The sequence below is a fragment of the Coregonus lavaretus genome, assembly GCF_964263955.1.
Source record: "Coregonus lavaretus genome assembly, chromosome: 14".
In the NCBI taxonomy this organism is placed as follows: Eukaryota; Metazoa; Chordata; class Actinopteri; order Salmoniformes; family Salmonidae; genus Coregonus; species Coregonus lavaretus.
In genome coordinates, this window is record NC_140001.1 from 9,196,540 (window position 1) to 9,209,012 (window position 12,473).

Consider the following 12,473-nt stretch of genomic DNA (forward strand, 5'->3'; position numbering starts at 1 on the left):
AGCTAGGACAGCAGAGTCCCTCCCCATCTTCCGAAAACATCTGAAATCCTACCTCTTCCAAGAGTGTCTTAAATAATCCAACAGCACCCCTCCCCCTAAATAAAACATAATTAAATAAATTCTGAATGAACCAACACTCGCACTTTACAATTTTTTCCCTTTTTAGTTCTGACTTTGCTGATGGCTACAGTACCAGTCAAAAGATTGGACACACCTACTCATTCAATGGTTTTTCTTTATTTTTACTATTTTCTACATTGTAGAATAATAGTTAAGACATCAAAACTATTAAATAACACATATGGAATCATGTAGTAACCAAAAAAAGTGTTAAACAAATCAAAATATATTTTTGATTCTTCAACGTAGCCACCCTTTGCCTTGATGACAGCTTTGCACACTTTTGACATTCTCTCAACCAGCTTCATGAGGAATGCTTTTCCAACAGTCTTGAAGCAATTCCCACATATGCTGAGCACTTGTTGGCTGCTTTTCCTTCACTCTGCGGTCCAACTCATCCCAAACCATCTCAATTGGGTTGAGGTCGGGTGATTGTGGATACCAGGTCATCTGATGCAGCACTCCATCACTCTCCTTCTTGGTCAAATAGCCCTTACACAGCCTTGAGGTGTGTTGGATCATTGTACTGTTGAAAAACGAATGATAGTCCCACTAAGTGCAAACCAGATGGGATGGCATATCGCTGCAGAATGCTGTGGTAGTCATGCTGGTGTGTGCCTTGAATTCTAAATAGATCACTGACAGTGTCACCAGCAAAGCACACCCACACCATCACACCTCCTCCTCCATGCTTCACAGTGGGAACCACACATGTGGAAATAATCAGTTCACCTACTCTGCGTCTCACAAAGACGGCGGTTGGGACCAAAAAATCTCAAATTTGGACTCATCAGACCAAAGGACACATTTCCACCGGTCTTATGTCCATTGCTCATATTTCTTGGCCCAAGGAAGTCTCTTCTTATTATTGGTGTCCTTTTGTAGTGGTTTCTTTGCAGCAATTTGACTATGAAGGCCTGATTCACACTGTCTCCTCTGAAGAGTTGATGTTGAGATGTGTCTGTTACTTGAACTCTGTGAAGCATTTATTTGGGCTACAATCTGAGGTGCAGTTAACTCTAATGAAATGATCCTCTGCAGCAGAGGTAACTCTGGGTCTTCCTTTCCTGTGGCGGTCCTCATGAGAGCCAGTTTCATCATAGCACTTGATGGTTTTTGCAACTGCACTTTCAAAGTTCTTGAAATTTTACGGATTGACTGACCTGTCTTAAAGTAATGATTTCTCTTTCCTTATTTGAGCTGTTCTTACCATAATATGGACTTGGTTTTCTACCAAATAGGGCTATCTTCTGTATACCACCCCTACCTTGTCACAACACAAGAAATTCGACAAATTAACTTTTAACAAGGCACACCTGTTAATTGAAATGCATTCCAGGTGACTACCTCATGAAGCTGGTTGAGAGAATGCCAAGAGTGTGCAAAGCTGTCATCACGGCAAAGGGTGGCTACTTTGAAGAATCTCAAATATAAAATATATTTTGATTTGTTTAACACTTTTTTGGTTACTACATGATTCCATATATGTTATTTCATAGTTTTGATGTCTTCACTATTATTCTACAATGTAGAAAATAGTAAAGATAAAGAAAAACCCTTGAATGAGTAGGTGTTCAACAACTATTGACTGTACTTTGAGGAAAAATGTCCTTACTCTGACTGTGGTATGTGGTTGTCCCACCTAGCTATCTTAAGATGATTGCACTAACTGTAAGTTGCTCTGGATAAAAGCGTCCGCTAAATAACTAAAATGTAAATGAAACTGTTGCTCTGTTTTACAATGCCCACAAGCCGCGCAGGACTCATCAGAACAGAGTGGACAAGACCAGGCACTAAATCAGACTAAATCAATGATGATGTTCTTTCCTACACAGAATATCATACAAAATGATTGCCTGATGATGGTCTGAATTTACCAATACAATACATGTACTTAGTTCATCCTCTATATATATTTCCTCACTTACTTTTCTATTTATTGCATGGAAAATATAATGTCTAACACGTTCAGGTAACCTTGTCGAAATGACCTAATTATCAAGGTCAATGTTTTTATTTTAAAAGTGACTAAATTACTTTTACTCAGTACTTTTCAAATGAGCTACTTTTTAGTTGAGTAGTTTTTAAAATGTCATTGTAGTAACAATACTTCTACAGTGAGGGAAAAAAGTTTTTGATCCCCTGCTGATGTTGTATGTTTGCCCACTGACAAAGAAATGATCAGTCTATAATTTTAATGGTAGGTTTATTTGAACAGTGAGAGACAGAATAACAACAAAAAAATCCAGAAAAATGCATGTCAAAAATGTTATAAATTGATTTGCATTTTAATGAGGGAAATAAGTATTTGACCCCCTCTCAATCAGAAAGATTTCTGGCTCACAGGTGACTTTTGTACAGGTAACGAGCTGAGATTAGGAGCACACTCTTAAAGGGAGTGCTCCTAATCTCAGGTTGTTACCTGTATAAAAGACACCTGTCCACAGAAGCAATCAATCAATCAGATTCCAAACTCTCCACCATGGAGCTCTCCAAGGATGTCAGGGACAAGATTGTAGACCTACACAAGGCTGGAATGGGCTACAAGACCATCGCCAAGCAGCTTGGTGAGAAGGTGACAACATGGAAGAAACACAAAATAACTGTCAATCTCCCTCGGCCTGGGGCTCCATGCAAGATCTCACCTCGTGGAGTTGCAATGATTATGAGAACGGTGAGGAATCAGCCCAGAACTACACAGGAGGATCTTGTCAATGATCTCAAGGCAGCTGGGACCATTGTCACCAAGAAAACAATTGGTAACACACTACACCGTGAAGGACTGAAATCCTGCAGCGCCCGCAAGATCCCCCTGCTAAAGAAAGCATAGATACAGGGCCGTCTGAAGTTTGCCAATGAACATCTGAATGATTCAGAGGAGAACTGGGTGAAAGTGTTGTGGTCAGATGAGACCAAAATCGAGCTCTTTGGCATCAACTCAACTCGCTGTGTTTGGAGGAGGAGGAATGCTGCCTATGACCCCAAGAACACCATCCCCACCGTCAAATATGGAGGTGGAAACATTATGCTTTGGGGGTGTTTTTCTGCTAAGGGGACAGGACAACTTCACCGCATCAAAGGGACGATGGACGGGGCCATGTACCGTCAAATCTCGGGTGAGAACCTCCTTCCCTCAGCCAGGGCATTGAAAATGAGTCGTGGATGGGTATTCCAGCATGACAATGACCCAAAACACACGGCCAAGGCAACAAAGGAGTGGCTCAAGAAGAAGCACATTAAGGTCCTGGAGTGGCCTAGCCAGTCTCCAGACCTTCATCCCATAGAAAATCTGTGGAGGTAGCTGAAGGTTTGAGTTGCCAAACGTCAGCCTCGAAACCTTAATGACTTGGAGAAGATCTGCAAAGAGGAGTGGGACAAAATCCCTCCTGAGATGTGTGCAAACCTAGTGGCCAACTACAAGAAACGTCTGACCTCTGTGATTGGCACCAAGTACTAAGTCATGTTTTGCAGAGGGGTCAAATACTTATTTCCCTCATTAAAATGCAAATCAATTTATAACATTTTTGACATGCATTTTTCTGGATTTTTTTGTTGTTATTCTGTCTCTCACTGTTCAAATAAGCCTACCATTAAAATTATAGACTGATCATGTCTTTGTCAGTGGGCAAACGTACAAAATCAGCAGGGGATCAAATACTTTTTTCCCTCACTGTAGAAGTATTGTTACTACAATGACATTTTAAAAACTACTCAACCAAAAAGTAGCTCATTTGAAAAGTACTGAGTAAAAGTAATTTAGTCACTTTTAAAATAAAAACATTGACCTTGATAATTAGGTCATTTCGACAAGGTTCGACAAAATACCTGTACTTGATATTTCAGTACTCTTTCCACCTCTGGTTTTGCCTTTCAGATCACAATGAAGACGATTAAATGTATACAGGTGGGATCTGATCCTAGATCAGCGCTCCGACTCTAATAAGCATGATACGTACAGGCCCTGGTGTCAGCAGCAGGCCTTACCTGGATGAGCCCTGGTGTCAGCAGCAGGCCTTACCTGGATGAGTCCTGGTGTCAGCAGCAGGCCTTACCTGGATGAGCCCTGGTGTCAGCAGCAGGTCTTACCTGGAGGTGTCCTGGTGTCAGCAGCAGGCCTTACCTGGATGAACCCTGGTGTCAGCAGCAGGCCTTACCTGGATGAGCCCTGGTGTCAGCAGCAGGCCTTACCTGGATGAGTCCTGGTGTCAGCAGCAGGTCTTACCTGGATGAGCCCTGGTGTCAGCAGCAGGCCTTACCTGGATGAGTCCTGGTGTCAGCAGCAGGCCTTACCTGGATGAGTCCTGGTGTCAGCAGCAGGCCTTACCTGGATGAACCCTGGTGTCAGCAGCAGGCCTTACCTGGATGAGCCCTGGTGTCAGCAGCAGGCCTTACCTGGATGAGCCCTGGTGTCAGCAGCAGGCCTTACCTGGATGAGCCCTGGTGTCAGCAGCAGGCCTTACCTGGATGAGTCCTGGTGTCAGCAGCAGGCCTTACCTGGATGAGTCCTGGTGTCTGCAGCAGGTCTTACCTGGATGAGCCCTGGTGTCAGCAGCAGGCCTTACCTGGAGGAGCATCCAGCAGAACTGGCTCAGGAGGAAGTAGTGGGAGAAGAGGCCCAGAACGGCACAGCTGTCCTCTGAGAAGACACGACCACGAAATGCAGACACCAGGAAACAGATCTACAACAGACAGACAGACAGACAGACAGATAGACAGACAGAGAGCGAGAGACAGAGAGAGAGAAAGAGAGAGAGAGAGAGAGAGAGTGTCATCTAAGAGGCCCACAGAAACACACTAATGCACAAACAACCACACACCACAAAACGAATAACTCATTACATATGCCTGCATACTATGCACTTTACTACACAACATCCACCTCTCCCATCTCACACACACACATATACAGCTCTTGCACGTGAAAAACCTAACACGGGCACAAATACACTTGTCCATTGACACTTTCCCCCTGCAGACTAGTAATTGGATGATTTATGGCTGTGTTATCATGCATGTATTTTGAAACGGCTGACTGTATAAGATACACCTTAGTGAGATCCTGCACACCTGTTACATCACAATGCGCAAAGGCAGGCAGGACCAAAATAAACAACAACAAGTGACAAATGCTTCCTGGGTACCCATCCAGGAACCTGTATGTGTGTCCTACAGTAAATCCCCTAGCTCTCTGATGGCAGAGCTTAATTAACCCTTGGGACACTGCCAACCCATATTTCTGCTTATGTAACACTGTCTGGGACCCGGCCCTGTGCCAGCGCAAAACACCAGGGATAGAGGGAGAGAGGGAGGGAGAGATGGAGAGAGAGAGGGAGGGTGAGAAGGGAAAGAGAAGGAGGACATTGAGTGTCCTAACTCGGGTGGAGAGAAAGGGGACAAGCAAGAGAGAGAGAGACAGAGATCGAGAGAAATATATAAATAATGAGAAAGAGAGAGAGAGGCAGAGAGAGAGCGAGAGAGAGAGAGAGATAAAGAAAGAGAGAGAGAGAGAAACAGGCAGGCAGAGAGAGAGAAAGAAAGAGAGAGAGAAACAGGCAGGCAGAGAGAGAGAGAGAGAGAGAGAGAGAGAGAGAGAGAGAGAGAGAGAGAGAGAGAGAGAGAGAGAGAGAGAGAGAGAGAGAGAGAGAGAGAAAGAAAGAGAGAGAGAAAGATAGAAAAAGAGAGAGAGAAAGAGAGAGATAGATAGAGAAACAGGTAGGCAGAGAGAGAGAGAGAGAGAGAGAGAGAGAGAGAGAGAGAGAGAGAGAGAGAGAGAGAGCGAGAGAGAGAGAGAGAGAGAGAGAAAGAGAGAAAGAGAGAGAGAGAAACAGGCAGAGAGAGAGAGAAAGAGAGAGAGAGAGAAAGAAAGAGAGAGAGAGAAACAGGCAGGCAGAGAGAACGAGAGAGAGGGAATGAAAGTGAGACAGGCAGGAGAGCTTCAGCACGTCCAGATGGCAGGTCAAGCACACTGCAGAATTATGCCTCTTCATCTCTCTTGCAACTATCTAGTGCAACATCATCAGACTGCAGCATCAACGTACCATGCTGTGTAAACACACAGTATGGTACATACCATACTAATAAGCCATAAACTTCACCCCCTTTCACACACACAGATAACAACATGTAGGTGTGAATTACATAACGTTTCTGTGAGTCTGGGGGTTAGTTTCTTGACAAGTTGTTTTTTGACAGGACTCAGTACGTCTGTGTATTGACTCATGTCTTGTTGTTGGAGTAGATAACATGTTTGCACAGCTGACTTGTATTTATCAGGTTGACACTCAAATGTCAGTGTTACAAGAATATACACTACCAGACAAAAGTTTTAGGGTTTTTCTTAATTTTTTGACAATTTTCTACATTGTAGAATAATAGTGAAGACATCAACACTATGAAATAACACATATGGAATCATGTAGTAACCAAAAAAGTGTTAAACACTTTATCCAGAAGGAAAAGCAGCCAACAAGTGCTCAGCATATGTGGGAACTCCTTCAAGACTGTTGGAAAAGCATTCCAGGTGAAGCTGGTTGAGAGAATGCCAAGAGTGTGCAAAGCTGTCATCAAGGCAATGGCTATTTCAAGAATCTCAAATCTCAAATATATTTTGATTTGTTTAACACTTTTTTGGTTACTACATGATTCCATATGTGTTATTTCATAGTTTTGATGTCTTCACTATTATTCTACTGTCACGCCCTGGCTCTGGGGACTCTTGTATGTTGAGCCAGGGTGTTAGTTTCGTTGTGTAGAGTCTATGTTTCGTGTTTCTATGGTATGTTCTAGGTTATGTGTTTCTGTGTTGGCCGGGGTGGTTCTCAATCAGAGGCAACGAGAATCAGCTGTTGCTTGTTGTCTCTGATTGGGAACCATACTTAGGCAGCCTTGTGTGCACTTGTTATTCGTGGGATCTTGTTCCGTGTAGGTTTGTGTTTGTTAACCGAGGACTTCACGTTTCGTTTTGTTGTTTTTGTATTTTGTATCGTGTATTAAGTACTATTAAAAGAGATGTACGCATATCACGCTGCGCCTTGGTCCACTTATTATGACGATCGTGACATCTACAATGTAGAAAATTTTAAAAAATTAAGAAAAACCCTTGAATGAGTAGGTGTTCTAAAACTTTTGGCCGGTAGTGTAGTTCAACTAAATATTTACGTTACTGATTCTCATAAGTGTGAAGAGTTTTATAACTACTGCTTTCGTAACCCTCAAATTGTCGGAGGACCATCCGCATACAGTAATTCTCAGGGAGCTAGGTAGATATCCATGATAGAGCAACATTGGTATCGAAACCCCAGGATGACAGGAGGGGCCACTAGCCCAGAGCAATAGCCTATCCATGATGACTCAGTAAACATCACAAAGACCAACAGCTCTCCATATAAGCACCTAAGCCGCGCGAGAGAGCAAACAGGCTCTCCCTTCCAACCAAACAAGTTATGTACTAGGTTACGCTGCCTATCCCGCCACAGCTGTGCTCGATTTACTTCACAATGCGGTTGCCCAGGGCAACCTAGGGCAACAAATAGAACATAAAGCTGTGTCATTTCAGCTCGGTGCTGAGATAATAATAATAATATGCCATTTAGCAGACGCTTTTATCCAAAGCGACTTACAGTCATGCGTGCATACATTTTTGTGTATGGGTGGTCCCGGGGATCGAACCCACTACCTTGGCGTTACAAGCGCCGTGCTCTACCAGCTGAGCTACAGAGGACCACAAGATAACACCTCCATTAGGGTGGTGGGTCGGTTGGTTGGTCCTTTCTGTCCTGTTGTTCTTTTCAAGTTGCTCTTAAGAAGGGCTCAAGATGGGAACATGGCAATTGGGTGAAACCCCACCCTGCCACCATGGTTACAGAGTGACCTTTCCAAAGAAAACAGATAGTTAGCAACTCCACACACCCCATATCTCAGATTCTATTGTTGAGTTATGCGAAAAGTCAGGCTTTATTTAAATAATCAAATGGGGTAATTCAGTTTCCCGTTTGTTTTGCAGCTCTGTATGGTGTGAGAAGGGGTGGGAAGATACAGGAAGGACCTGGAATGAAGCCTTTGAAACAGGTGGTTACTTGGAATTGTGATTTCGGGCAGCAGTTATTGGGCCCGAATAAAACATTGGGTTAGCCAAGGGCACATCATGCCACAAGCATTGCACACGGGCACATGCACGCATGCCAACCAACCAGTAGTGGTGCGTGGGTAAAATCACTATGTGTTGTGATAATTGCGTTGTTTGCTCTATAACCTGTTAGTTCATATGCCTTGACACAGCCTAAGTCCGAGACAATAAGAAGACACACTGGCAGAATAAATTCAACCACACCTTTGTTTCATCACAAAGCCGGAGAGCAACATCTGTCCGGTAGAGTCCACAAAGCATATTGCATGTAACAAACATTGACCTACAGTATGGTCAATCAAATTAACTACTGATTTAGAATACCAGAGAGTGGGCCTTCCGAGTGGCGCATTGGTCTAAAGCATCGCATTGCAGTGCTTGAGGCATCACTACAGACCCGGGTTCGATCTGTGTCATAACCGGCCATGACCGGGACACCCATGAGGCAGCGCACAATTGGCCCAGCATTGTCTGGGTTAGGGGAGGGTTTGGCTCTTCGCGCTCTAGCGACTCCTTGTGGTGGGCCGGGCGCCTGCAGGCTGACTTCGGTCTTCAGTTGAACAGTGTTTCCTCCGACACATTGGTGCAGCTGGCTTGCGGGTGGGTGGTAAGGAGCGCAGTTTGGCGGGTCATGTTTCGGAGGACGCATGACTCAACCTTCGCCTCTCCCGAGCCCGTTGGGGAGTTGCAGCGATGAGACAAGATCGCAATTGGATATCACAAAATATATATAGAAAAATATATTATAATCATACCGGAGAGTTACCACAAGTCACAACGAAAACAGGAGCTTCCTCCAGTATTTCAACATCATCAAATCACCTATGCTTAGTCTTATACAGTGACAACTAAAAGATTCCCCAAACAATGTAAGCTAAATAGCATGTGGCTGTCCATGGTACTGATTTCTGTGTGTGTAAGTAGAAAAAAACCTGTTGACTCACCGTACTTGTAGAGAAACACCAATGCCATCCTCCTCTTTTTCATGTTCCCTAAATGGTCTATGACTCTCATACAGTACACGCTTTTAGTTTTTGTTGTCCTCGGTTACCTGGCTAAAATGATTGCTAACTTCCTTTGTATGGGCAACATTAGCTAGTTAACATTAGCCTATTATATCTAGCTACATACTGAACTTCCATCATCTCAGGCCAGAGGCACAATGTATGAATTTATGGTTGGATCAGAATCGCCGTTATAATTATTGGCCAGTACAGAGAATGAAGTAAAACCACAAGTCCAAATCTCCATCCATGGCTAATTTAGGATAGGACCAATTTTAGCCAGCTAGCCACCGGAGGACAACAACACAACGAGATACAACAATTCAAGTTTTTTTTTGTCAATTACATTTGGCTTTTGATGTGATGTGATTGGTGTGAAGCCAAATCCAAACTGGCTTCGCTTGACACTTTTTGTGGGTGCGCTAGGACCATTCACAGTTGAGTTCACTCAGTTTAGCTCAACACTGATTGTGATAATAATAAGGGAGGCCAAATGCTCGCTGGATTCCCTTGCATTCAATGCTATGGGTGGCAACAATATCATACTCTTTTTGACCAGACAGCATCAGATAGATGGGGCTACACATACAGAGACAGAGGGGCGCTGTTTGCTTGCTCGGATGCTTTCTCCGGTGAGATACATTCAGCCACTTGCGAATTGAAGGAAAATTATGAAACACAGTGAGACGAAAGATAAATGCATTTTATATGTTTTATTCTTTTTTTTTATTGGTACATTTTTTGGGGAAGCCTGGCTTCCCTTGGTATCCATGAATACACGCCACTGACACCAACATGGACTCAGGGGTACAAGTAACATAGTAAATGTAAATCCGGGACACTCCAATTAGTATGATATGTTACGTTTGTGGCTAACATTAGCTAGGGGGCTAGGTGGCCAACACTAAAGTTAGCTAGGTGGTTAACGTTAGCTAGGCTAGGGGTTAGGGTTAAGGTTAGGGTTAGGAATTAGGTTAAAGGTTTAGGGTTAGGGGAAGTGTTAGCTAACATTCTAAGTAGTTGCAAAAAGTAGTAAGTAGCTAAAATCCTAAAGCTGTCCGTGATGAGATTCGAACACGCAACTTTTGGGTTACTAGATGTTCGTGTTACATTCACATTATACGCTCACCCATCCACTCCGACCAACCACCTACTTTCGCTTTTGCCTTAAGTAACCTTCTGTCTTACGTAACCATACCAAACGTAACGTATCATACTTATTTGAGTGTCCCGGATTTATGTTTACTATGTTACGTCTAGTCTATTAGACCAGGCTGCACACACAAACTTTTTCTCTTCTTCACATGCCTTGTCAGAGTGTAGCCTATATTTCATGGCAGGGAGAGAGTCAGCTCCAGTCAATTAGCCCATCCCCAGACAGAGCCTGTCCATTGATCAAAGTGACAGTGCAACCCCACCCATCCCCCTTCTGTTTCAGACAGCCTCTCTGTCTCCTCATGACCTTTCTGTCTGAGACCTTGACCACCACACTCCCAAACCAGCACCCCCTTCCACTGCTCCAAACTCCATTGACCCTAATTGAGAGAACAGGTATACCACAGGGTTAAAGTGTTTTAATCATCTGTTTTGTAAAGTCCTACAGAGGTGGTACCTATGTAGCTACCTCGTTGGCTTGGATGGTTTCTGTTGATGTGTATAGCCTTTAGTGTGGTGGTGGTGGTAGCTAGCACAGACGTGTGTAACTGTAAGTAGAGGCTAGAGGGGCTGCAGCTGCTGTGGCTACATAGCTAAACAGCCGAGTCATGATAGCTAAATCACCACACCTCTCTCTATCTTGTCTGTTGGCTAATGGTGACCCTGTGATGACATAACAGAGACCCGACAGTGGTGCTACTCTAGCCAGAGGGCCTTGAGAAGAGGGTGTGTGTGTGGTGGGTGGGTGTGAGTGTGTGTGTACTGAGCCATTTACTTTATGTTAGTATTGTTATCTTTTATTATTTCAGTCAAACAACTGTTGCACAGCAGCCAGGGACGTACTGTTCTCTGCTGGGTGAGACTCAGGGTTCAGAAAGCATAAACCTTACATACAGTGCCTTCAGAAAGTATTCACACATTTTGTTCTGTTACAGCCTGAATTTAAAATGGATTAAATTGAGATTTTGTGTCACTGATCTATACAAAATACCCCATAATGTCAAAGAGGAATTTTGTTTGTAGAACATTTTCACAATTTATGAAAAATGAAAAGCTGAAAGGTCTTGAGTCGATAAGTATTCAACCCCTTTGTTATGGCAAGCCTAAATAAGTTCAGGAGTAAAAATGTGCTCAACAAATCACATAATAAGTTGCATGGACTCATCCTGTGTTCAATAATAGTGTTTAACATGATTGTTTTTATGACTATCTCATCTCTGTACCAAACACAATTATCTGTAAGGTCCCCCAATTGAGTGGTGAATTTCAAGCACAGATTCAACCACATAGACCAGGGAGGTTTTTCAATGCCTTGCAAAGAAGAGCACCGATTGGTAGATGAGTCAAAATAAAAAAAGGAGAAGCTGAATATCCATCATGTTTGCAACGAGGCACTTAAGTAAAAAATGTGGCAAAGAAATGCACTTTTTGTCCTGAATACAAAGCTTTATGTTTAGGGCAAATCCAACACTTCACTGAGTACCACTCTTCATGTTTTCAAAGCATGGTGGTGGCTGCAACCTGTTATGGGTATGCTTGTCACTGGCAAGGACTAGGGAGTAAAAGAAATGTATAAACGGAATACAGCTAAGCACATGCAAAATCATAGAGGAAAACCTGGTTCAGTCTGGGGGGGGGGGGGGGGGGGATACTTATCTAATTAAGATATATTAGTGTTTTATTTTTTATACAAAATGACAACTAATCCATTTTAATCCCACTTTGTAACAACAAAATGTGGAAAAAGTGAATGGGTGTGAATACTTTTTGAAGGCATGAAATCATTTTTGGTCAATAATCTACAGATTTCTGGTTCCAACCACTGTGTCTTTGTGAAACTCAGAGTAGGTGAACGGGTGATCTCCGCATGTGTGGTTCCCACCGTGAAGCATGGAGGAGGAGGTGTGATGGTGTTGGGGTGCTTTGCTGGTGATACTGTTGGTGATTTATTTAGACTTCAAGGCACACTTAACCAGCATGGCTACCACAGCATTCTGCAGCAATATGCCATCCCATCTGGTTTGCGCTTAGTGGGACTATCATTTTGTTTTTCAACAGGGCAATGACCC

At 43.3% G+C, this 12,473-nt stretch overlaps 1 protein-coding gene across 1 annotated transcript in view; it reads right to left on the reverse strand.

Annotated features, from left to right (window-relative positions):
• Window positions 1–12,473, reverse strand: part of LOC311141779 (adhesion G-protein coupled receptor V1-like) — a gene marked incomplete at its 5' end in the record, with an annotated part of 180,849 nt that overhangs the window by 39,499 nt on the left and 128,877 nt on the right. Inside the window, 1 exon segment of the mRNA XM_084177232.1 lies at window positions 4,683–4,799. Within this exon segment, the coding sequence (XP_084033358.1) occupies window positions 4,683–4,799 (117 nt within the window).